The sequence below is a fragment of the Kogia breviceps genome, chromosome 10, assembly GCF_026419965.1.
Source record: "Kogia breviceps isolate mKogBre1 chromosome 10, mKogBre1 haplotype 1, whole genome shotgun sequence".
NCBI classification, from domain to species: Eukaryota; Metazoa; Chordata; class Mammalia; order Artiodactyla; family Physeteridae; genus Kogia; species Kogia breviceps.
The window spans coordinates 57972513-57996136 of NC_081319.1; the positions used below are offsets into that span (position 1 = coordinate 57972513).

Sequence of the window (23624 nt, forward strand, 5' to 3'; positions counted from 1 at the left end):
CAAATCTTTCAATAAACCAAAATATTTGTCCTTTGGTGCCAGGGTGGTTTCTGTCAACCTTGGGTCCATCCTGTCCCTTGGTGCTGGGCCTCCTTTTTGTTAATACATAAATATTTGCCTAGTTATCCACATTGGGGGGAAACTAGTCAGATATCATGAACAAGCTCAGAAGTATGCTAATGGAGAAACATAGGGCCTCGTCCCAAGTCGTGGGGCATCTGATTTTCCTCTAAAAACAGATTGCTTTGATAAGCTTCAGAAACAAACTTAGGGGACTTCCCTGTGGTCTAGTGGTAAAGAATCCTGCTTCCAATGCAGGGGACATGGGTTCAATCCCTGGTTGGGGAACAAAGATCCCACATGCTATGGGACAACTAAGCCCACATGCCACAACTACTGAGCCCATGCACCTCAACTAGAGAGTCCGCATGCTGCAAACTACAAAGCTCATATGCACTGGAGCCCACGCACCACAACTAGAGAGTGAAAACCTGCACACCACAACAAGAGAGAAGCCAGTGCACCACAATGAAGAGCCCATGCACCACAACAAAAGATGCTGTATGCCACAAAGTTCCCGCATGCCACAACTAAGACCTGGAGCAGCCAAAAATAATAAATAATTAAATAATTAATTAACTTAAAAAATAAAATAAACAATGCTAGCTGTGGGTTTGTCATATATGGCCTTTATTATGTTGAGGAAAGTTCCCTGTATGTCTACTTTCTGCAGGGTTTTTATCATAAATGAGTGTTGAATTTTGTCAAAAGCTTTCTCTGCATCTATTGAGATGACCATATGGTTTTTCTCCTTCAGTTTGTTGATATGGTGTATCACATTGATTGATTTGCATATATTGAAGAATCCTTGCATTCCTGGGATAAACCCCACTTGATCATGGTGTATGATCCTTTTAATGTGCTGTTGGATTCTGTTTGCTAATATTTTGTTGAGGATTTTTGCATCTATGTTCATCAGTGATATTGGCCTGTAGTTTACTTTCTTTGTGACATCTTTGTCTGGTTTTGATATCAGGGTGATGGTGGCCTCATAGAATACGTATGGCAGTGTTCCTCCCTCTGTTATCTTTTGGAAGACTTTGAGAAGGATAGGTGTTAGCCCTTCTCTAAATGTTTGCTAGAATTTGCCTGTGAAGCCATCTGGTCCTGGGCTTTTGTTTGTTGGAAGATTTTGAATCACAGTTTCCATTTCAGTGCTTGTGATTGATCTGTTCATATTTTCTATTTCTTCCTGGTTCAGTCCTGGCAGGTTGTGCATTTCTAAGAATTTGTCCATTTCTTCCAGGTTGTCCATTTTATTGGCATAGAGTTGCTTGTAGTAATCTCTCATGATCCTTTGTATTTGTGCAGTGTCAGTTGTTACATCTCCTTTTTCATTTCTAATTCTGTTGATTTGAGTCTTCTCCCCCCTCTTTTTGATGAATCTCGCTAAAGATTTATCAATTTTGTTTATCTTCTCAAAGAACCAGCTTTATTGATCTTTGCTATCGTTTCCTTCATTTCTTTTTCATTTATTTCTGATCTAATCTTTATGATTTCTTTCCTTCTGCTCACCCTAGGTTTTCTTTCTTTTCTCTCTAATTGCTGTAGTTGTAACTTTAGGTTGTTTGAGATGTTTCTTGTTTCTTGAGGTAGGATCGTGTTGCTATAAATTTCTCTCTTAGAACTGCTTTTGCTGCATCCTATAGGTTTTGGGTCATCGTATTTTCATTGCCATTTGTTTCTAGGTATTTTTGATTTCCTCTTTGATTTCTTCAGCTATCTCTTGGTTACTTAGTAGTGTATTGTTTAGCATCCACATGTTTGTATTTTTTACAGTTTTTTTCCTGTAATTGATATCTAGTCTCATTGCATTGTGGTCAGAAAACATGCTTGGTATGATTTCAATTTTCTTAAATTTACCAAGGCTTGATTTGTGACCCAAGATATGATCTATCCTGCACAGTGTTCCATGTGCACTTGAGAAGAATATATATTCTGTTGGTTTTGGATGGAGTGTCCTATAAATATCAATTAAGTCCATCTGGTCTGTTGTGTCATTTAAAGCTTGTATTTCCTTATTTATTTTCGTTTTGGATGATTTGTCCATTGGTGAAAGTGGGGTGTTAAATTCCCCTACTATGATTGTTACTGTCAATTTCCCCTCTTATGGCTGTTAGCATTTTTCGTATGTATTGAGGTGTTCTTATGTTGGGTGCATAAATATTTACAATTGTTATATCTTCTTCTTGGATTGATCCCTTGATCATTATGTACTGTGCTTCTTTGTCTCTTGTAATACTCTTTATTTTAAAATCTATTTCGTCTGATATGAGTAATGCTACTTTCCCTCTCTTTTGATTTCTATTTACATGGAATATCTTTTTCCATCCCTTCACTTTCAGTCTGTATGTGTCCCTAGGTCTGAAGTGGGTCTCTTGTAGACAGCATATATACAGGTCTGGTTGCTATACCCATTCAGCCAGTCTGTGTCTTTTGGGCAGAGCATTAAATCTATTTACGTTTAAGGTAATTTTTGATATGTATGTTCCTATTACCATTTTTGTGCTGTGTTCAGTTTTTTTGTAGGTCTTTTCCCTCCCTTGTATTTTCTGCCTACAGAAGTTTCTTTAGCATTCGTTGTTATGCTGGTTTCGTCATGCTGAATTCTCTCAACCTTTGCTTGTTTGTAAAGGTTCTAATTTCTCCATGAAATCTGAATGAGATCCTTGCTGGGTAGAATAATCTTTGTTGTAAGTTTTTCCCTTTAATCAATTTAAATATGTCCTGCCACCCCTTTCTGGCTTGCAGAGTTTTTGCAAAGATCAGCTTTGATCTTTCTGCAAAGATCCTTCAGAGTTTTTGAAATATCAACTATTAACCTTATGGGGATTACCTTGTATGTTATTTGTTGCTTTTCCCTTGTGCTTTTAATATTTTTCTTTGCATTTAATTGTTGATAATTTGATTAATATGTGTCTTGACATGTTTCTCCTTGGATTTATCCTGTGCTTCCTGGATTTGATTGACTATTTCCTTTCCCATGTTAGGGAAGTTTTCGACTCTAATCTCTTCAAATATTTTCTCAGACACTTTCTTTTTCTCTTCTTCCTCTGGCACCCCTATAATCCGAATATTGGTCCATTTAATGTTGTCTCAGATGTCTCTGAGACTGTCCTCAATTCTTTTCATTCTTTTTTCTTTATTCTGTTCTGCAGCAGTTATTTCCACTATTCTATCTTCCAGGTCACTTATCTGTTTTTCTGCCTCAGTTATTCTGCTATTGATTCCTTCTAGAGTGTTTTTAATTTCATTTATTTTGTTGTTTGTTTGTTTGTTTGCTCTTTAGTTCTTCTAGGTAGGTCCTTGTTAAATGTTTCTTGTATTTTCTCCATTCTATTTCCAAGATTTTGGATCATCTTTACTATCATTACTCTGAATTCTTTTTCAGGTAGACTGCCTATTCCTTCTTCATTTTTTTGGTTTGCTGGGTTTTTACCTTGTTCCTTATCTGCTGCATATTTCTCTGTCTTCTCATTTTGTTTAACTTACTGTGTTTGGGATTTCCTTTTCACAGGCTGCAGTTCGTAGTTCCCATTATTTTTGGTGTCTGCCCACAGTGGTTGAGGTTGGTTCAATGGCTTGTGTAGGCTTCCTGGTGGAGGGGACTTGTGCCTGTGAGTGAGGCTGGATCTTGTCCTTCTGGTGGGAAGGGCCACGTCTGGTAGTGTGTTTTGGGGTGTCTGTGAATTTAATATGACTTTAGGCTGCCTCTCTGCTGATGGGTGGGGTTGTGTTCCTGTCTTGCTTGTTGTTTGGCATGGGGCATCCAGCACTGGAGATTCCTGGTCGTTGGGTGGAGCTGGGTCTTTGTGTTGAGTTGGAGCTCTCTGGGAGAGCTCTCAACAATTGATATTATATAGGGCTTGGAGGTCTCTGGTTGTCCAATGTCCTGGACTTGGCTCTCTCACCTTGGAGGCTCAGGCCCAACACCCGGCCGGAGCACTGAGACCCTGCCAGCCACACGGCTCAGAAGAAAAGGAAGAAAAAAAACCCAAACAGATAGAACCCCAAGCCAAATGGTAAAAGCAAAACTAAACAGACAAAATCACTCAAAGAAACATACACAAACACACACACACACTCATAAAAAGAGAAGAAACAAACAACATCAAAAAACGAACAGACAGAACCCTAGGACAAATGGTAAAAGCAAACCGAAACAGACAACATCACACAAAGAAACATATACACACAAACTCAGAAGAAGAGAAAAAAGGGGGAAAAATTTAAAGTATTTTTTAAAAAGGAAGAGAGCAACCAAACCACTAAACAAATCCACCAATGATAGCAAGCAGTAAAAACTAAACTAAGATAAAAACTCAGACACATAATGCAAACCCCAAGTCTACAGTTGCTCCCAAAGTCCACCACCTCAATTTTAGAAATATTCATTGTCTAGTCCAGTATTCCACAGATGCATGGTTTATCAAGTTGATTGTGGGGATTTAATCCACTGCTCCTGAGGGTGCATGGAAAATTTTCCCTTTCTCTTCTTTGTTCACACAGCTCCTGTGGTTCGGCTTTAGTTTTGACCCCACCTCTGCATGTAGGCCACCCTCAGACATCTGTTCCAGACAGGAAGATGTTAAAGCAGTGGCTGATTAGGGCTCTCTTGCTCATTCAGGCCAGGGAGAGAGAGGGGTACTCTAGGCATAATTGGAATGCAGGCAAGCCTGTGGTGGCAGAGGCCAGAGTGACATTGCAACAGCCTGAGGCATGCCATGTGTTCTCCTGGGGAAATTGTCCCTGGATCATGGGGCCCTGGCAGTGACATGCTGCACAGGCTCTGGGGGTGTTGGGGGTGTGTGTAGTGACCTGCACTTGCACACAGGATTCTTGGGGGCAGCAATGACAGCATCAGTACCTTAGCGGTCAATACCTGTCTCTGGGGTCTGAGCTGGAGCTCACTTAGGCAGTGCTCTGCTGTCTGTGGGCACACAGAGTAGGAATCCCCTCACCTTGTGCACCCCAAAACAATGGTCTCTTGCCTCTCTGGCAGGTCCAGACTTTTTCCCGGACTCCCTCTTGGCTAGCTGTGGCGCAGTAGCCCCCTTCACGCTGTCTTCACACAACCAACCCCAGTCGTCTCCTTGGGGTCTGACTGCCAAAGCCCGAGCCTCAGCTCCCAGACCCCACCCACCCCAGTGGGTGAGCAGACAAACATCTCAGGCTAATGAGTGCTCATTGGCAGTGATCCTCTGTATGGGAATCTCTCCACTTTGCTGTCTACACCCCTGTTGCTGCAAACTCCTCTGTGGCTCCAAATCTTCCTCACTGCCCACTCCTCGTCCCCACCAGTGAGGGGGCTTCCTTGTGTGTGGGAACTTTTTTTCTTTCACAGCTCCCTCCCAGTGGTGCAGGTCCCATCCTTATTCTTTTGTCTCTGTTTTTTCTTTTTTCTTTTGCCCTACCCAGGTATGTGGGGATTTTCTTGCCTTTGGAGAAGTCCGAGGTCTTCTGCCAGCATTCAGTAGGTTTTCTGTAGGAGTTGTTCCACATGTACATGTATTTTTGATGTATTTGTGGGGAGGAAGGTGATCTCCACATCTTATTCATCCACCATCTTGAAGGTCTTCTCATAGAAGAATTTCTTGCCTCAGTGTGCTACATGTCTTTAAGAAACCCAAACATCTTTAGTTTCCCCTCATAAGAAGACAAAAGTAGATAAACTTAGACCTGTTTAGCAAGTAGTGTTCCAGTGTTTTATTTTATTTGAAATAACCTGGATGGTCAATAATTCCTATCATTTAATTTAATATAGGAAAATTAAAGTTTCAAGTTGCCAAAATCAGGAGAGACTATTTTAGATAAACATTCCCAAAATGCAATTTTTTTAAAGTTCAACTAAAGAAACCTCTTATCTCATGTACATTTAATTTATTTAAAATTTCATTATACCAAGTTCTTTTCCTTGCTGACAAATTTGACTCTCAGTATAATGAAAGTATTTTTCTTAATACTGATGACTCTAAAGACATGTCTATATTAATTAAACCAACAAACAAGCTTGTTTTTGCTCATTAAAGATTAGTCCTAGATCACATGACACTGAAATTTATTCTGGCCCGTTTTCTTTATATTTAGAAATATTTAACTTGTAAGCACTTACTTTTCTTTAGGCCAATTAAATACAGCTCATCTACAAGTTACTTTTTATATAAAGACAGATGGAACCAGAGATCTCCTAGCCCCATTTTAAACTTAGTTATGAACCAGGTATTGTAATATAAAACACATTGGTTTATAATGGTTGGAATAAGTTAAAAAATTTTTTAAAGTTCTCTTTCCCCTTCTCCCTCTCAGTCTCAGGAATTACAGGTGGTCTAGATAAGTGTTTCTGAGAGCCCTCATAGAACATTTACAACTCAAGGTGAGACTGATTTGGAGTCTTAAAAATCTATTTACCTGTCCCCAGGTGACTCAGCTCGAGTCTCAGATGACCCAGTTTGAGTTCTTGACAACTCAATGACAAGGACCCAAAGGTTCTGAGCTACTTGTGGGTCCTCAGATCTCCTGGGGAACCAAAACTGAATTTCCTGAGTTTAGCCTAGAACCATATTTCTTAGGGGTTCTTGTCTCTGAGAGAGGCTTCCGGAGACCAATGGTCTCATTGGTCTCAATGGTCTCATTCCCCACCAATGGTGGGGAATGTGAGGGAGGGGTGGACCCGAAAAAGACATATACACAGATCCAAGCTCACTGATCAAGATGAGAGACAGATTAACACTAAAGACATGCTCTTGGACTCCTGATTATATCCTGAAGGTGAGAGTGCTGCAGGGATTGTGGCTATGGATGATTTACATGTTACTGGTTGCACAGACACATGCTTCATGTCGGCAGGGGAACTAGAGCCAGTCTGCCCTGATCCATGTCCAACTTATACTTTCATGGGACTCTTCAACTGGTGAGCACCGTGATGGGTCTTCAATGCTTGACCTGTGCCCACAATTGTGGCAGAGACTCACAAGAGCAGTTGGACAAACAAAACCACATAAAACCAAGATCCTTCCAAATTCACTGATGAAGAGTTGACACAAACCAATGACAGAAATTTAAACTAAAGACACAAGAAACAAAGAGGTGATCTTACTGTGCGGTGGCCTCCAGAGGACTTTGTTCAGCCCAACTCCTCACTCACTTAGCCCTCTGCCAGAACAGAGTTTGTCCAGCTCCTCACTCACCTGGCATTTCTGGCCAGGTAAAGCCAGTGACCTTGTGTTGGGCATCCCCAGGGCACTACTCTGATCCATAACAGGCATTCCAATCAAGGATATTTGAGAGGGTTCGTCTTTCCAGATGAGTGCTCCCAGGTCAGATGCTTGGCTGTTTTCAGATCTCAGACTTATTCCAGTAGGGCTCATTGACTCAGAGGTCAAGGGGAAGGGCTAAATCACCCTGTTCTTTTGGCTGGCCACCTGTTGGCCTTGAGTCAGAGAGCCCTCTGGCTGGATTTGTTACCAAATTTGTCACCTGGAGCCACACCAGGGTCCTAGCTCAGGCCGAGGCCTCTAGCCCCCCCAAGACCCCAGGGAGGTTCTTTTTGGCTTGGATTCACACAGCCAATAACAAAACCAGTGCTGAGACTGGAACAACACAAGCTTTATTCAATGGACAAAGAATGGCGCAAATCAACTTTGTCTCACAATCCCTCAGACTCTTCGAACAACATGGGAGTGTCTCACAGTCCCTCAGACTCTGACCTGACCTCTAAGACTGGAGAAGAGAGGAATGTCTTTCAATCCCTCAGACTCTCAGAGCCAACCTGGCCAGACCAAATTAACTGTGCAGTTCTTGAGTCATTTCTTCTCCCCTGTTGAGATGGGGACAGAGCCCTGAAGCCGATTTGTGGGATAAACACCTCTCACCTCTCCAAAGGGACTCTTCATATCAAGAAGTCCAGAGCAGACGCTGAGCCCATTCAGCAAGTTGAGGTGCATGGACCTGAAAAATCAGGCTCCAAGAGGGATTCTCCTATGCCCTTCCCCTTAGATCCCCCAGCAACATAGACAAATTCGCCCGGATGAACTGCTGCAGCCCACTGCATTGCCTCTTGGGAGCTGGAGCAACCCAAAGGGGTTAAGTGAGAGGTCCCACCAGAGTCATCAAAATTTTTCACCCGCAAACTGTGTTCTCCTTTTAGTGAGTGTCAAGTCAAAAGACACAACCAAGACAAAGATCAGGAGAAGGAAGTATTTATTACTTGCAGCAAGTAAGGAGAACACTGGGGATCTTTCCCAAAGCCGTGTCTCCTCAACGTTTAAGATAGTGGGGTCCATGAAGTATTGTGCAGCTGTGTGACATGTCTGTAAGCCTCAGTCATAATGTTTATGAAGACAATGACTAACATCTACAGAAGCGTCTGGAATGCAATGTCACGTATGGGGGCCACCGGCAACATGTGACTCGAGCAGTTGAAGTGTAGCTAGTTTGAGGAAATGAAATTTAAATTTCATTTAAATATTAATTTGTAGTTTGCATTATATTTCTGTTGGACAGTGCTGGACTTGTCTAGAAGGCTAAGAGGCAGGGCTATGCACTTGCCCTTCCTGATATATAGCCTGCATGCAAGGATATGAGTTGCTCCTCAGCCCAGTGCTGCAGCTTCTGCCACACGCATATGGGCACTGCTGAGATTATCCCCTCTTTGAAAATTTTAGAGAAGGGGGTATCCCTTTTCTTTATTTAAACATGCCACCTTATTCCAGGGGTTGGGAGAATATATTACCTATGCAAAGCTGGCGAGTTTCATTTAATTTTCAAGGCTCTGGAAATATGGGCTGGGAATGAGACACAAAAAGTAAATAGGATCAAGAGAGGGCTGGTTTGGTAGGGGATTAGAAGGATGGGAATGGGTAGGGAAGGAACTCACAGTTGGATGCACAGATTTTGGTATTATTCTAATAATTGAGTGGTGGGTAGATGAGTGCCAAATTTGTTGTGCTTCATAACTTAGGTATGTGTTACATGTATGTATCAAAACTTCTGTGATTAAAATGAAAGGGTTTGGGTAAGAAAATTATCAATCATGTTTATTTGTATTTGAGTCCCTATGTTCATTCCAACTCAATATACACACATGTGCCATATACACAGAACATGTTTGATGTACTTTTGTTGCATTGCATTAAATTTAAGTATGGTTCTTATCATTTGTCAGGGCATAGATGTTTCTTATTTCATTTAAAAAACTATTAAGAAATTGACTTTAGATTACACTAGAAAAAACAAGGTTGAAGGTTATTTATGGCTGTCCCTAGTAGGGTCTAATGACCCTTCCACCAGGTGGAAGCCATGGAGACCAACTTGCAAAATGTTCAGGAAATCCAGAATTTTAGGGTAGGGCAAACAAGTAATGTTAATAACTTAAGAGAATTTAAGGAAAAATATAGTTCTCTTAAATGCAAAAATCATCTCATTTCATAGGAAGAGTTATAGTTTCTTCTTTAAGACAGCAGGAATAAAGCATGGAAAATACTACACATAAAATTTTAAATGTTTTTTCTTTTTAATACAAAATAAGTATTTTGATTTTAAAAGTAACAAAATCATTCAAGATACTGTACTAAGATTTAGGCTCATAATTATTCTTAGAGCTTATAAACAACTGTGATAGGACAAGGTTCTTCCATTGGTCATAGAAAGTCTGTTATGCTCTGGGTTCAAATATGTCTATCTTCTCTCTTTATTAAACTCTTGAGGGCGTCTTGAGGAAAAATAAACCTATATTTTCCTATGTAAACCATAGTGAGGTATAAGTTTTCAGTAAATGTTCGTCAAATCCAAGTTGAATAAATCCTTCTAATTCTGTTTTCAGAGACTTCACTGGTGGAATAGGATCAAGACCAAGGCCAGGTAATTTAGTGTTGGCAGCAATAACATACACGCCTCCCTGAAACTCAGTGCAATTCATGTTACAGTTTCATATCTTTCCCCCTTTTATTTCTTCAGCTTTGCTGCCTCTTGACCTGCTTCTGAAAGTGCCACCCCTCATGCCCTGGGCCCACGTTAAGGAGCTAGAGGCCGAGTTAGTGATGGGGTGGCAGTCCCATAGCCTTCCCGCTGTGATACTACGCAATCTCAAAGACCATGGTAGTACTTATTAGATCAAGTTGATTTCAAGCACACAATGGGTGAACACAGAATTACGGTTGGGCCTGAACACCTGAATGATGCTTGGGAGGTGACTTTAGTACAGTCAGCCAGAGAATCTTGGTTTGTTTGTCCATCATTAGTTTGGCATGTTAACAGTATTAAAATGCTTTCTGTGTTCACTTATTTGATGAAATATATAGGTTGTTTTACTAAAATTTGTATTTTTGCTTTGGTAGGAATGTTAGCCAGTTGAAATTTGATGCTTACAATGCATACCTACTAAGAAAAATAGTAACCTTGTTTTACATACGTATTTCTATAAGCTCTACACCTATATGATATGAGTAAGCATATCTTTTATTCTGTCTCCTTTACTCTGACACAGATAATTTTAGTTATTTGTATTTGATTAAAGCAGTGTTATATCACATTGTTTCTCTAATAATGTAAAAATTATGGATTCTTAAAACATAAAAGTTTATAGTAATTGAGAAAAAAGAGTGTGTTCATTAATATTTATAATTTCTATTAAAGAGGACCAAAGTTCAACAATAATAGTAAAGTTTTTAACTAAACCTGGACAATTCAGGAAAAAACCTTAGTGACTGTGCTTTTAACATATGTGTATGACTCGAATATAAAGTTCTATTTTACTACTTTGATTAATTTGGAATTATTGCTTAATGTTATTTTCACTTTGGCTTCCTTAATTCACATTCTTTTGTAGAGTTAATACATATAGTGAACAAAAGAGATGTGAATTGATTTACTGTAATATTAGTCCATGTCTCCACATTTATTAAATTTGCTTTGGAAGAGTTATTGACAGTTTGGGGCCAATCTGTCATGATCAGCATAGATGCAAAAAATAGATAGCTTTGTTATTAACATATCTAAAGCTGTCATGTTGACCATGCTCTACTCCTGCTATTTTGGCATAAGGTAAGTTCATAACATAATCATGAAGTTAAAATAATTGTCATTGATTGATTTTATAATAGTGATAGCAGAATACATACATATGTAAGCAATTTGCAGTTCAGTTGTGATTCATAATAAGAATTATTTTTCCTAAAGGGTATGTTGAGTTAGCTAGTTTAAGACTTGACTTTATGTCAGCAAAATTGATCAGATCTCTGGATATTTAAACAAACTATTTAGCACAGTTAACATGTAATATATTATATTTCTTATACCTACAGCTTGTTATATGATCTACTTTTTAAAAATTTACTGATTCATATATTTTAAATTTAAAACAGAATGTACTATAACATTTTAAGTGTTGTCAGTGAATGCTAAAGTTTACCTGTAAAAGAGTGATTAGTTTCAACTAATCTTGTAGAACACAGTAATGCATATGAGAAAATTTGGGTTACTACTTATGAGTTATTCCACTTTTGAGTAAAAAAACAATTTTTTTCTTCATCTTAATGCAAAATGGTTTTTCTGCATATTATAAAAATCATACTTTTTAAAATGTTGCAGGTAAACTTAGGCTATTGGTTGCTTTATCAAATCACAAACAACTGGTACCAGCCCCATCCACTTAGATCACCTTCTCTGCAAATCAGTATTCTTTCCATTATGTATAACCTATAGCTATAGTCCTGTATTGCCTAAGTGCTCTGGAAAAAAATGTCAGAGATGGGAGAATTTTGTCAAAACCTGGGTATGCTCCCAGGACTATATCTAGTATGTGAACATCATTTTCCATGTGCTATGGCAGAACAAAGGGTGAGAACTATTATTTTAGAGTGCTAAGTGGCTGTATTAGAATATGATATTGCCTATATTGTACTCCTAAAATGTGAACTTCTAGCTTCATATTGTGGTCATACAGCAGTATTTAATGTACCTCCAAACTCCTGTAAAACAAATAACCATGAAGCCATTTCAAGTTAACACTATTAAAAATCCTCTGTTCTGTCTTTTAATACTAACTAGATTGTATAAATTATTTGATAAGATATTCTTTAGGTTAAATAACAGACTAGTTCTCTGACAACAGAATTGAAAATTTAGGAATTTCTATACTGAATAGATGAAAATATTAACAGTAATTAACATGGAATCAATGAATGAATAAACACTTTTTACACATATTAATTATTTTAACTCTATTTCCCTAACCTTTGTCACTTATAGATTACTATGGCACAAATTTGGCTGTATTTGAGTACCATCTGTATTACTATTTTCCAAATATTGGTTTCTTTAATTTGACTTACTTTCTCAACTTAAAGTTATCTAAAGGGAAGTTTATATTTTTGTTACAAATGGGAAACCAGAATAACATCACTTGCCATAATAGGTGAAAATTATAAAAAATAAATACAAATCTAAGCAAAACAACATTATTAAATTCTAGTAGATACTGTTATCTGCTTATGCTGAGGTCTATTTTCTTTGTTATGAAGGAACATTAGCTCATATCTCAAAGATGGTGATGACATACTTGTTCCATACTGAAACTTAACCCTTGATATAATCAGTAGAAAGAAAAGAAAGCTGGAAAAGGAATACCTTTCATACCTGATCTACTTACTATGTAACATTATGCGGTTTAAGTGCCTCTAGCTGCAATAAACTCAGTTATGTCCAAAAGTTCTCTGGATGAATAATTTTTTTAATTGAAGTATAGTTGGTTTACAATATTATATTAGCTTCAGGTGTACAACATATTGATTCTCTATTTTCATAGATTATACTCCACTTAGAGTTAAATATTAGCTCTATTTCCTGTGCTGTACATTACATCCTTGTATTTTATATGTAATAGTTTGTACCTCTTAATCCCCTTCCCCTAATTTGCACTTCCTCCTCTCCCCACTGGTAACCACTAGTTTATTCTCTGTATCTGTGAGTCTATTTCTGTTTTGTTCTATTCATTTGTACACTTTATTTTTTAGATTCCACATATAAGTGAAAATACACAGTATTTGTCCTTCTCTGTATGACTTATTTCACTAGAGTAATATTCTCTAGGTCCATCCACATTGCTGAAAATGGCATTATTTCATACATTTTTATCACTGAGTAATATTCCACTGTATATATACACCACATCTTTTTTTTTAAAACATCTTTATTGGGATATAATTGCTTTACAATGGTGTGTTAGTTTCTGCTTTACAACAAAGTGAATCAGTTATAAATATACATATGTCCCCATATCTCTTCCCTCTTGCATCTCCCTCCCTATCCCACCCCTCTAGGTGGTCACAAACCACCTAGCTGATCTCCCTGTGCCATGCGGCTGCTTCCCACTAGCTATCCACCCTACATTTGGTAGTGTATATATGTCCATGCCACTCTATCACTTCGTCACAGCTTAACCTTCCCCCTACCCATATCCTCAAGTCCATGCTCTAGTAGGTGTGTGTTTTATTCCCATCCTATCCCTAGTCTCTTCATGACATTTTTTTTCTTAGATTCCATATATATGTGTTAGCATACAGTATTTGTTTTTCTCCTTCTGACTTACTTCACTCTGTATGACAGACTCTAGGTCCATCCACCTCACTACAAATAACTCAATTTCATTTCTTTTTATGGCTGTGTAATATTCCATTGTATATATGTGCCACATCTTCTTTATCCATTCATCTGTTGATGGACACTTAGGTTGCTTCCGTGTCCTGGCTATCGTAAATAGAGCTGCAATAAACATTTTGGTACATGACTCTTTTTGAATTATGGTTTTCTCAGGGTATATGCCCAGTAGTGGGATTGCTGGGTCATATGGTAGTTCTATGTGGAGTTTTTTAAGGAACCTCCATACTGTTCTCCATAGTGGCTGTATCAATTTACATTCCCACCAGCAATGCACGAGTGTTCCCTTTTCTCCACACCCTCACCAGCATTTATTGTCTCTAGAGTTTTTGATGATGGCCAATCTGACCGGTGTGAGATGATATCTCATTGTAGTTTTGATTTGCATTTCTCTAATGATTAATGATGTTGAGCATTCTTTCATGTGTTTGTTGGCAATCTGTATATCTTCTTTGGAGAAATGTCTATTTAGGTTTTCTGCCCATTTTTGGATTGAGTTGTTTGTTTTTTTGTTATTGATCTACATGAGTTGCTTATAAATTTTGGAGATTAATCCTTTGTCAGTTGCTTCATTTGCAACTATTTTCTAGCATTCTGAGGGTTGTCTTTTGCTCTTGTTTATCCTTTGCTGTGCAAAAGCTTTTAAGTTTCATTAGGTCCCATTTGTTTATTTTTGTTTTTATTTCCATTTCTCTAGGAGGTGGGTGAAAAAGGACCTTGCTGTGATTTATGTCATAGAGTGTTCTGCCTGTGTTTTCCTCTAAGAGTTTGATAGTGTATGGCCTTACATTCAGGTCATGCTCAACATCATTAATCATTAGAGAAATGCAAATCAAAACTACAATGAGATATCATCTCACACCGGTCAGAATGGCCATCATCAAAAAATCTACAAACAATAGATGCTGGAGAGGGTGTGGAGAAAAGGGAACACTCTTGCACTGCTGGTGGGAATGTAAATTGATACAGCCACTATGGAGAACAGTATGGAGGTTCCTTAAAAAACTCCACATAGAACTACCATACGACCCAGCAATCCCACTACTGGGCATATACCCTGAGAAAACCATAATTCAAAAAGAGTCATGTACCAAAATGTTTATTGCAGCTCTATTTACGATAGCCAGGACACGGAAGCAACCTAAGTGTCCATCAACAGATGAATGGATAAAGAAGATGTGGCACATATATACAATGGAATATTACACAGCCATAAAAAGAAATGAAATTGAGTTATTTGTAGTGAGGTGGATGGACCTAGAGTCTGTCATACAGAGTGAAGTAAGTCAGAAGGAGAAAAACAAATACTGTATGCTAACACATATATATGGAATCTAAGAAAAAAAATGTCATGAAGAGACTAGGGATAGGATGGGAATAAAACACACACCTACTAGAGCATGGACTTGAGGATATGGGTAGGGGGAAGGTTAAGCTGTGATGAAGTGATAGAGTGGCATGGACATATATACACTACCAAACGTAGGGTAGATAGCTAGTGGGAAGCAGCTGCATGGCACAGGGAGATCAGCTAGGTGGTTTGTGACCACCTAGAGGGGTGGGACAGGGAGATGCAAGAGGGAAGAGATATGGGGACATATGTATATGTATAACTGATTAACTTTATTTTAAAGCAGAAACTAACACACCATTGTAAAGCAATTATACTCGAATAAAGATGTTAAAAGGAAATTATAATTTATTTATTTTTTTGTTTGCTCTGTAAGATTGCCTATTCACTATTTTCATTTTAGTAGTTTTAATAAAATTAGTTCTATTTGCTACTGAGGGCAAATGAATTTAAAATTTTTAAGTGTGATAATCTCTTAACTGCACATATCTGAAGCCCAGCTTTTCAATGGCCACAGTATCCAAGGCACCACTGCCTCCTTGTTGCAGTCCGGTGTAATTGCAGGAAAATTTTCCAAATGATAAACAGTCTTTAAGATGTTGCAAATGATAACATTATTATGTTACTTAGAAGTCTAAGAAGTGTAAGGAAAGAATTGTGCATCCCATATCATAAAATATTGAAGTGTAACAAGGTCTCTACATATTTTCTCATTGGTAGGATGAGTGTATTCGTTTTTCAGAATTTTACCCCATTTTCCACTTAATACCACTTTTGAAGGGGAAAACGGTCTTGATTAACTGCAGAATTTGTCATCCACAGCATCTGCAGGAATTGCTCTGTCCCAGAGGAAAGTACGTCAGATCAGTGATCCTATTCAGCAGATCTTAATCCAGCTGCACAAAATCATCTACATCACTCAGGTCAGTGTGCTAGCTTTTTATTTCCTTTTTATCTTAAGTACAAGTTTGGTGCTAATATTGGTAAAGAACTACTCTGAGAAACTTTCAGCTCGAGTGATGCTTGTTCTTATTCTCTCCAACTACATATATTTGGGAACACTTTAGCTTAGCAGCAGAGCTGGGAAGGTCATAGGTTACAAGAAGCAGATATGTCAGGTTTTCCCTGTGACTCCTAACCTGCTCTTTTACTGTTAGTGCCCAACCAAAACCAAACTTCAACACAAATGGCCCTTTAATGTGGGGGTGAAAGTGGGGACAGACCTGGGCTACAGGAAAGAAAGGAAAGTAGTTCCCTAATCCTGATGAGGCTGGGATAAAACCAAGACCTCTCAAAAAACTGAAAACACAAAATTCAGGATTTTAAAAACTTCTTCTAAATATCAGTGACCCTTAGGCATTGGGGAAGCAATCACTGGTTACAAATTATTTACAGAAATCTTTCTAACGATAAGGAAGTTGAATGGTCATTTACCAAATTTAGGTACTGTTAATAAGAAAACAAATTTTGTAGATAAATAAGTGTAGATATTTGGACAAGAAAGTAACTATTATTTTGTTAAGACTGTATGTCTTAATATGTAGTTCATTCATTTGTTCATTTTTTCATTTAACATTTAATTACTAGAAACCTACTATGTACCAGCCATTATTCTAGGCACTTGAGACATATCAATGAGCAAAACATATAAACATTACCTCTCCCTAAGATTCAGAGACCCAGTCTGATGATTCTGTCAGTTGCCAATTGTGGCAATTCCAATTAAATATTAAGGTACTAAAGAGAAATATCATCAGGCCAGTGGAACAACTAGGCCCATTATAAGTCTAACTTGCGCTAATATGCCTCCCCCCTCAAAGAAGCAAACAAACAAAAAAACCCATTTTGATTAGTGTACCATGGTGGCATTATAAGACTCTAGGAAATAGAGTCAGTTTATGACTGGTGTCAAGTATTCCCTGAAAACCTGTGTATTTCCTTCTTCTCTGTGAGCAGTCACCCTAATAAATAGCTGCAGGACTCTCTGGAGAAGAGTTGGAGGAAAGTTTATTTATTGTGTAGGTATAGCAATGTTTCAGGGCCCTTCCTCAAGGGGCCCCAGCTTTCACACTAATCAAGGGGCTTTTGGTCTTTGAATTGACCAACATCTGGAAACTATGTGAGAGGCAGTGACTCTCGATTGAGGGCAATAGCAACTCAAATCACATTTTTGTCTTTTCTGTTATATGGAGTTTCTTTTCTGTTATATGGATTAAGAAATACTCTAGAAGGATGACCACATGTTTCTTTGCCAAGAGCACCCCGATCAGTTAACTACCATCAAAGATCTCTGTGGGCCAGGCATTCTCATTAACAGTATACATCCCTGCCACCCTTTATGGTAAATGCTCCCAACTTGTCACTGGTGGTCAGGGGCTGCCTCTTGGCCTCTGCTCCTCTGGGATCACATCATCCCCATTGGAACCTTGTACTTTCAGTGTCATATCTGGCCTACAAAGGAGAGCAACTGTAAGGTCTTCAAGGATGCTGGTTCTCCCCTCTCCAATGTGTTTCTCACTGCTTTAGTGAAAGTGAAGCCGAACCTGGCCTCTGTACCCTGACACCGAATTAAATCTTGGACACAGAGTTTTGGGTGAAGTAGTAAAGAATAGGTTTATTGCTTTGCCGGGCAAAGGGGGCCACAGCAGGCTAATGCCTTCAAAACTCTGTGTCCCTACCTGGAGTGGGCAGTGAGGAGTTTTATGGGAATGGTTCGAAGAGGAAATCACTAGCACGTGGACATTCTTCTGATTGGTTGGTGGTGAGGTAACTGGGAGTCAGCATCATCAACCTTCTGGTTCCAACCGGTCTGCAGTCTATGTGCTTTGGGGCAGCATACAGTTAACTTCTCCCACCTGGTGGGTGTTTCAGTATCTGTAAAACAGCTCAAAAATATTGTGTGTATCCCTTAATAGGGAGCGAGGACCCTTCCCCAAGGCTGCACTATTGTTTCTCTTGACTGCTCATCCCTTGTCTCCACATTCCCTCCCTTCCCTAATTAGCGACTGCTTGAATCTGCCAATTGGAACTCATAGAAGGTCATGGAGGCTGAATGAAACCTATTTCCTATAATCAAAGAAACGGGGGACACAGAAAGGCTTTTGTGCCCAGGGGCCCCACAGGGTCCTGTGTGTTCTTGCTGAACGAAATTGGGAAGTGAGTGTGCAGGTCACCCATGGTAAATCTATCCCAGCATTCCTGTCTCTCCAAGCCTTTGAATTCCCCTCTCCACAAGCAAGAGAAGCTCTGGCATTTTATCCTCATTAAATGTAGGCCACCATTGAATCCAGATTTTAGTACACCTCCAGCTGCATGAACTAATATATTAAATCTAGACTCTCTATTAAGTACACACATTTGAATGAATTCAGCTTGATATAGTGCTATATTTCATCCTTCTTGGGTTGACACCCTTAGAATCTACTCCTGCACATGTTCTCTGGGTTGCTGCTGATATGGAACGGCAATATCTTTTGATGCAATTCTTTTGATGAAGAGCAGATAGGGAAGTGTACCAGTTCCCCTGGATTATTTTGAGATATGAACCTGTTGCTGACTTAAAGCTCACTGTTGTGGGTCTTAAGAGGAATGAGCATCCCTTTTTAAGATAGTACCCCTCATCTGTCCTAGGTAAGGTTAGTATAGAGTTTTGAAGCAAAATAAGTCTTCTCAGATGCAGGGTTTCAAGCTACTTCCACTGGCGATGATGGCTCAGAGTGAGTTGAGTTTCAAGACTGTCAGTTTTATCTGGGTCCAACAACATGTCCGTACTTGGAGTTTTAGTATCCTAATCTTTTTTTTCTAACTTTTGCATGAGAAACTTGGTGAAATGTACATTCAGCTGACATTGTAATTCAGCAACCTGATCAATTAGATTTGTGTTTGATTATCAGCCATACCAGTGCTGTGGTATCAAGAAATACATTCTATTAGGGCTGTCATGGAATCTTTCTGCCTCTTAGACTATGAATTGAGCTGAGAGTTAAAGGACCCAGGCTTGTCATTGTCTCTCTGTAAGTGCCCCAGTGCATCTAAAGGCCCTTCCCACCCCACCATCCTTGTGGTCTTCATATTGCCTGACGGTCAAGTGTAGCAGCCACTCAAGCTTCCAGGGCACTCGCTTCAGTTGGCTCTTCATCCAGGTGACAACTGACTAACTGTGAGGCCACTGCATGCCATGGATTACTATCATCCTCTGTCCTATTGGCAAACAACCCAGCAGTGGGCTCAGTTCCAAGGATACAATCAAATCAATTTCCAAATGCCATCTCTATGGCTCCTCCTGGACATTCCTGGAACCAAATCTGTTTCAATGAGTGTCTATTCAGGGGACAGAAACCAAACTGATATCAACAGGGAAGGTTTCACATAAAGAATTGTTTAAGAATTACTAATAATAATAGGATATTATCTACTGAGGAGGGGAAGAGAAATCTAAAGACTATAAGAGCAGATAGGGAAGTCACTACTTATAGGGCTGAGGCAGAGCACCCAAGAAAGGAACAAAATAGAAGAGGAAACCCTCATCCTGTGCTGAGGTCCAGACCTCACTGGAAAGTCAGAGAAATGTCCTGAGGTACTGTGCTGTAGACTTGCTGGAAATCACCATGTAAGTGTGGTGTGCTGGGAATTTCCCTCTAGGATCTGGCCTCTATGGGACCAGGGGAGGCTGCCCACTGGTAGGTGCTGCTCCATGGAACTCTCTGGAAATCTGCCTGCAGGGTTGGTGGCACTGACTCTGGCTGGGGGTGAGCACCCCTGAGGGTCTCCATTCCTGCTGACCACTCACCGCTGCCAAACTAAGGCAAGGCAGGAGCACCACTGGAACCAGAAAGACAGGCTCCATCCTCCACTAGTGCCCTCTGCAGACAGAGCTGAACATCCAGCCAGATGACAAGGGATATATGTTCCAGGGTCACAAGCAGGACAAGGTGGATTTGGAGCTGAGAGTAAACAAACTGACAGCTGGCACAGTTAGCCTAGGGGCTTGATCAGGGACTAACTTATTTGGGACCTGCCCACCTCTAACTTCTCACTGTTTCCCCTTTGACTTCTGCCCAGGCTGGAGAGTAGCCTGGCTCTTATCTATCAGGTTTGGGTTGTTTTGGGGGGTTTTAAACATTTTTTTAACCAAATCTGGTATTATTTTCAGTTACCCTGAGGGCCAGCCTTTTGAAGACTCAAGAGTCTAAAGTTGATTATTCTTTTCTCCATTTTCTTCTGTCAACCTTTCCTTTAGGCAATCCTGCAGAACTGTCTACCTGATTAAATGAAAGTGGGTTAAGGGGCATAAGAACATAGGATGGGGGAGAAAATTGGTTTATAAGTCAAAATATAATCTGCCATATCTCTACTGAGTAAAAATATTATATTCAAAAATACATTTCCATTTAAATACTGATATAGATATATGGAGAAGAATTCTTAACTTTAGTGCTATGGAAATAACTTCAAATAGCTTATTGGTTACCTTAATGATTCACTACTAAATTGAGAGAAAATATCCTTTGAAATTTAAATATAATTTCCATATGCCTGTCCTGCTAATTTTTATATTAAAAAACTTTAAAACTGGATGTATTTTATTTCTTTATTGGAGTTCAAAGTATTATAAATCAAGAATGAAACTATTATAAACACCTTATTATTATGCTCTCACACTGCCAGCATAACAAATGATTTCATATTTTTGGCAAGATGGAATTCCTTGCTACAAGTAAAGTTATAACCATGAAGGTTGTAAAAATATATTTCCAGAATACTTTAAAGTTTATGACATTACTCATAGTAAGTAATGATTCCTCTTTGGGGAACCTTAAATTACACTGCTAACCAAAGTCACTGCCTTTCAAATAAAGGAGATAAATACAAGTCTAAACATTACACTCACGTATTTACCAAAGCTGAAAGACCAAGATCAATTTTTTCTTTCTCATAATTGCAAAGGAAAATTTCTGAAAGTAAAATGGAACAGACAAACAAACAAAACACCCTTCTTGTTCACATATTTATTTACTAGATAAATTCCTGCAGACTTAAGCCATGGTAGCACCCTGAATTGCAGAGCCAGATCCCTTCTGACAAACAACAAGTGACTTTAAATGGGAAACTGCTTACTTTTGGCTGGTGGTGGCCTTATCCAGTTTCTATGGAGACAAATATGTGGAAACCATCTAAAAGCAACTATTTTAAAAGACAGGATGTTAGAATCCTAACTCTGCCTTCAGTGATTTGACATCTGTTTTCATCAAAAATAAGATGGGACCTGCTGGAGAAGATGGTGTAAGAGTAAGACGCAGAGATCACCTTCCTCCCCACAGATACCTCAGAAATACATCTACACGTGGAACTGCTCCTATAGAATACCCACTGATCGCTGGCAGAAGACCTCGGACCTCCCCAAAGGCAAGAAATTTCCCACATACCTGGGTAGGGCAAAAGAAAGAAGAAAAAACAGAGACAAAAGAATAGGGACTGGACCTGCACCAGTGAGAGGGAGCTGTGAAGGAGGAAAGGTTTCCACACACTAGAAGCTCCTTCACGGGCCAAGACTGTGGGTGGCAAAGGGGGAAGCTTCAGAGCCCAGGAGGAGAGCGCAGTAACAGGGGTGCGGAGGACAAAGCAGAGAGATTCCCGCACAGAGGATCGGTGCCGACCAGCACTCACCAGCCTGTGAGGCTTGTCTGCTCACCTGCAGGGAAGTGTGGAGCTGGGAGCTGAGGCTCGGACTTCGGTCAGATGCCGGGAGAGTACTGGCAGCATGAACACAGCCTGAAGGGGTTAGTTCACCATGGCTAGCCAGGAGGGAGGGAGTCCAGGAGAAGTCTGGAGCTGCCCAAGAGACAAGAGACTTTTTCTTGCCTCTTTGTTTCCTGGTGCACCAGGAGAGGGGATTAAGACCACTGCTTAAAGGAGCTGCAGAGACTGGCTCAAGCCACGGCTATCAGTGCAGACCCCAGAGACGAGCATGAGATGCTAAGGCTGCTGCTACCACCACCAAGAAGAATGTGTGCGAGGACAGGTCACTATCCACACCACCCCTCCTGGGAGCCTGTGCAGCCCACCACTGCCAGGGTCCCGGGATCCAGGGACAAATTCCCCGGGAGAATGCATGGTGTGCCTCAGGCTGGAGCACGGTCATGCTGGCCTCTGCCGCCACAGGCTTGCCTCGCATCCATACCCCTCCCTCCCTCCGGCCTGAGTGAGTCAGAGCCCCTGAATCAGTGGCTCCTTAAACCCCGTCCTGTCTGAGCAAAGAACAGACACCCTCAGGTGACCTACACGCAGAGGCGGGGCCAAATCCAAAGCTGAAACCCAAGCACTGTGTGAACAAAGAAGAGAAAGGGAAATTTCTCCCAGCAGCCTCAGAAGCAGTGGATTAAAGCTCCACAGTCAACTTGATGGACCCTGCATCTGCAGAATACCTGAATAGACAACGAATCAACCCAAATTGAGGAGGTGGACTTTGGAAGCAAGATGTATTATTTTTTACACTTTTCCTCTTTTTGTGAGTATGTATCTGTATGCTTCTGTGTGAGATTTTGTCTGTACAGCTTTGCTTTCACCATTTGTCCTAGGGTTATGACTGTCCGGTATTTTTTTTAATTAAAATTTTTTTTCTTAATAATTATTTTAATAACTTTATTTTATTTTACCTTAATTTATTTTATTTTATCCTCTTTATTTCTTTCCTTCTATTTTTGCTCCCTTTTATCCTGAGCTGTGTGGACGACAGTCTCTTGGTGCTACAGCCACATGTCAGGTCTGTGTCTCTGAGGTGGAAGAGCCAACTTCAGTACACTGGTCCACAAGAGACCTCCCAGCTCCACGTAATATCAAATGGCAAAAATCTCCCAGAGATCTCCATCTCAACACCAAGACCCAGCTTCACTCAACGACCAGCAAGCTACAGTGCTGGAAACCCTATGCCAAACAACTAGCAAGACAGGAACACAACCACACCCATTAGCAGAGAGGCTGCCTAAAATCATAATAAGGCCATAGACACCCCAACACACACCACCAGACGTGGACCTGGCCACCAGAAAGACAAGATCCAGCCTCATCCACCAGAGCATAGGCACTAGTCCCTTCCACCAGGAAACCTACACACCCCACTGAACCAACCTTACCCACTGGGGACAGACACCAAAAACAAAAGGAACTACGATCTTGCAGCCTGTGAAAAGTACACCCCAAACACAGTAAGATAAGCAAAATGAGAAGACAGAAAAACACACAGCAGATGAAGAAGGAAAGTAAGCACCAACCAGATCTAACAAATGAAGAGGAAATAGGCAGTCTACCTGAAAAAGTATTCAGAATAACGATAGTAAAGATGCTCCAAAAGCTTGGAAATAGAATAGAGAAAATGCAAGAAACAGTTAAGAAGGACCTAGAACAACTAAAGAGGGAGCAAGCAATGATGAACAACACAATAAATGAAATTTATACAACACTACATGGGATCAATAGCAGAATAACTGAGGCAGAAGAACGGATAAGTGAGCTGGAAGATAAAATAGTGGAAATAACTACTGCAGAGAAGAATAAAGAAAAA

At 39.9% G+C, this 23624-nt stretch overlaps 1 protein-coding gene across 16 annotated transcripts in view; it reads left to right on the top strand.

Annotated features, from left to right (window-relative positions):
- Positions 1 to 23624, top strand: part of NEK10 (NIMA related kinase 10) — a 312063-nt gene that overhangs the window by 243013 nt on the left and 45426 nt on the right. For all 16 annotated transcript variants that reach the window (XM_067005874.1, XM_067005868.1, XM_067005869.1 and 13 more), the window contains 3 exons: positions 9881 to 9918; positions 10015 to 10155; positions 15887 to 15987. In XM_067005874.1, coding sequence (XP_066861975.1) covers positions 9881 to 9918; positions 10015 to 10155; positions 15887 to 15987 — 280 coding nt within the window. The remainder of the gene's footprint in view (positions 1 to 9880; positions 9919 to 10014; positions 10156 to 15886; positions 15988 to 23624) is intronic.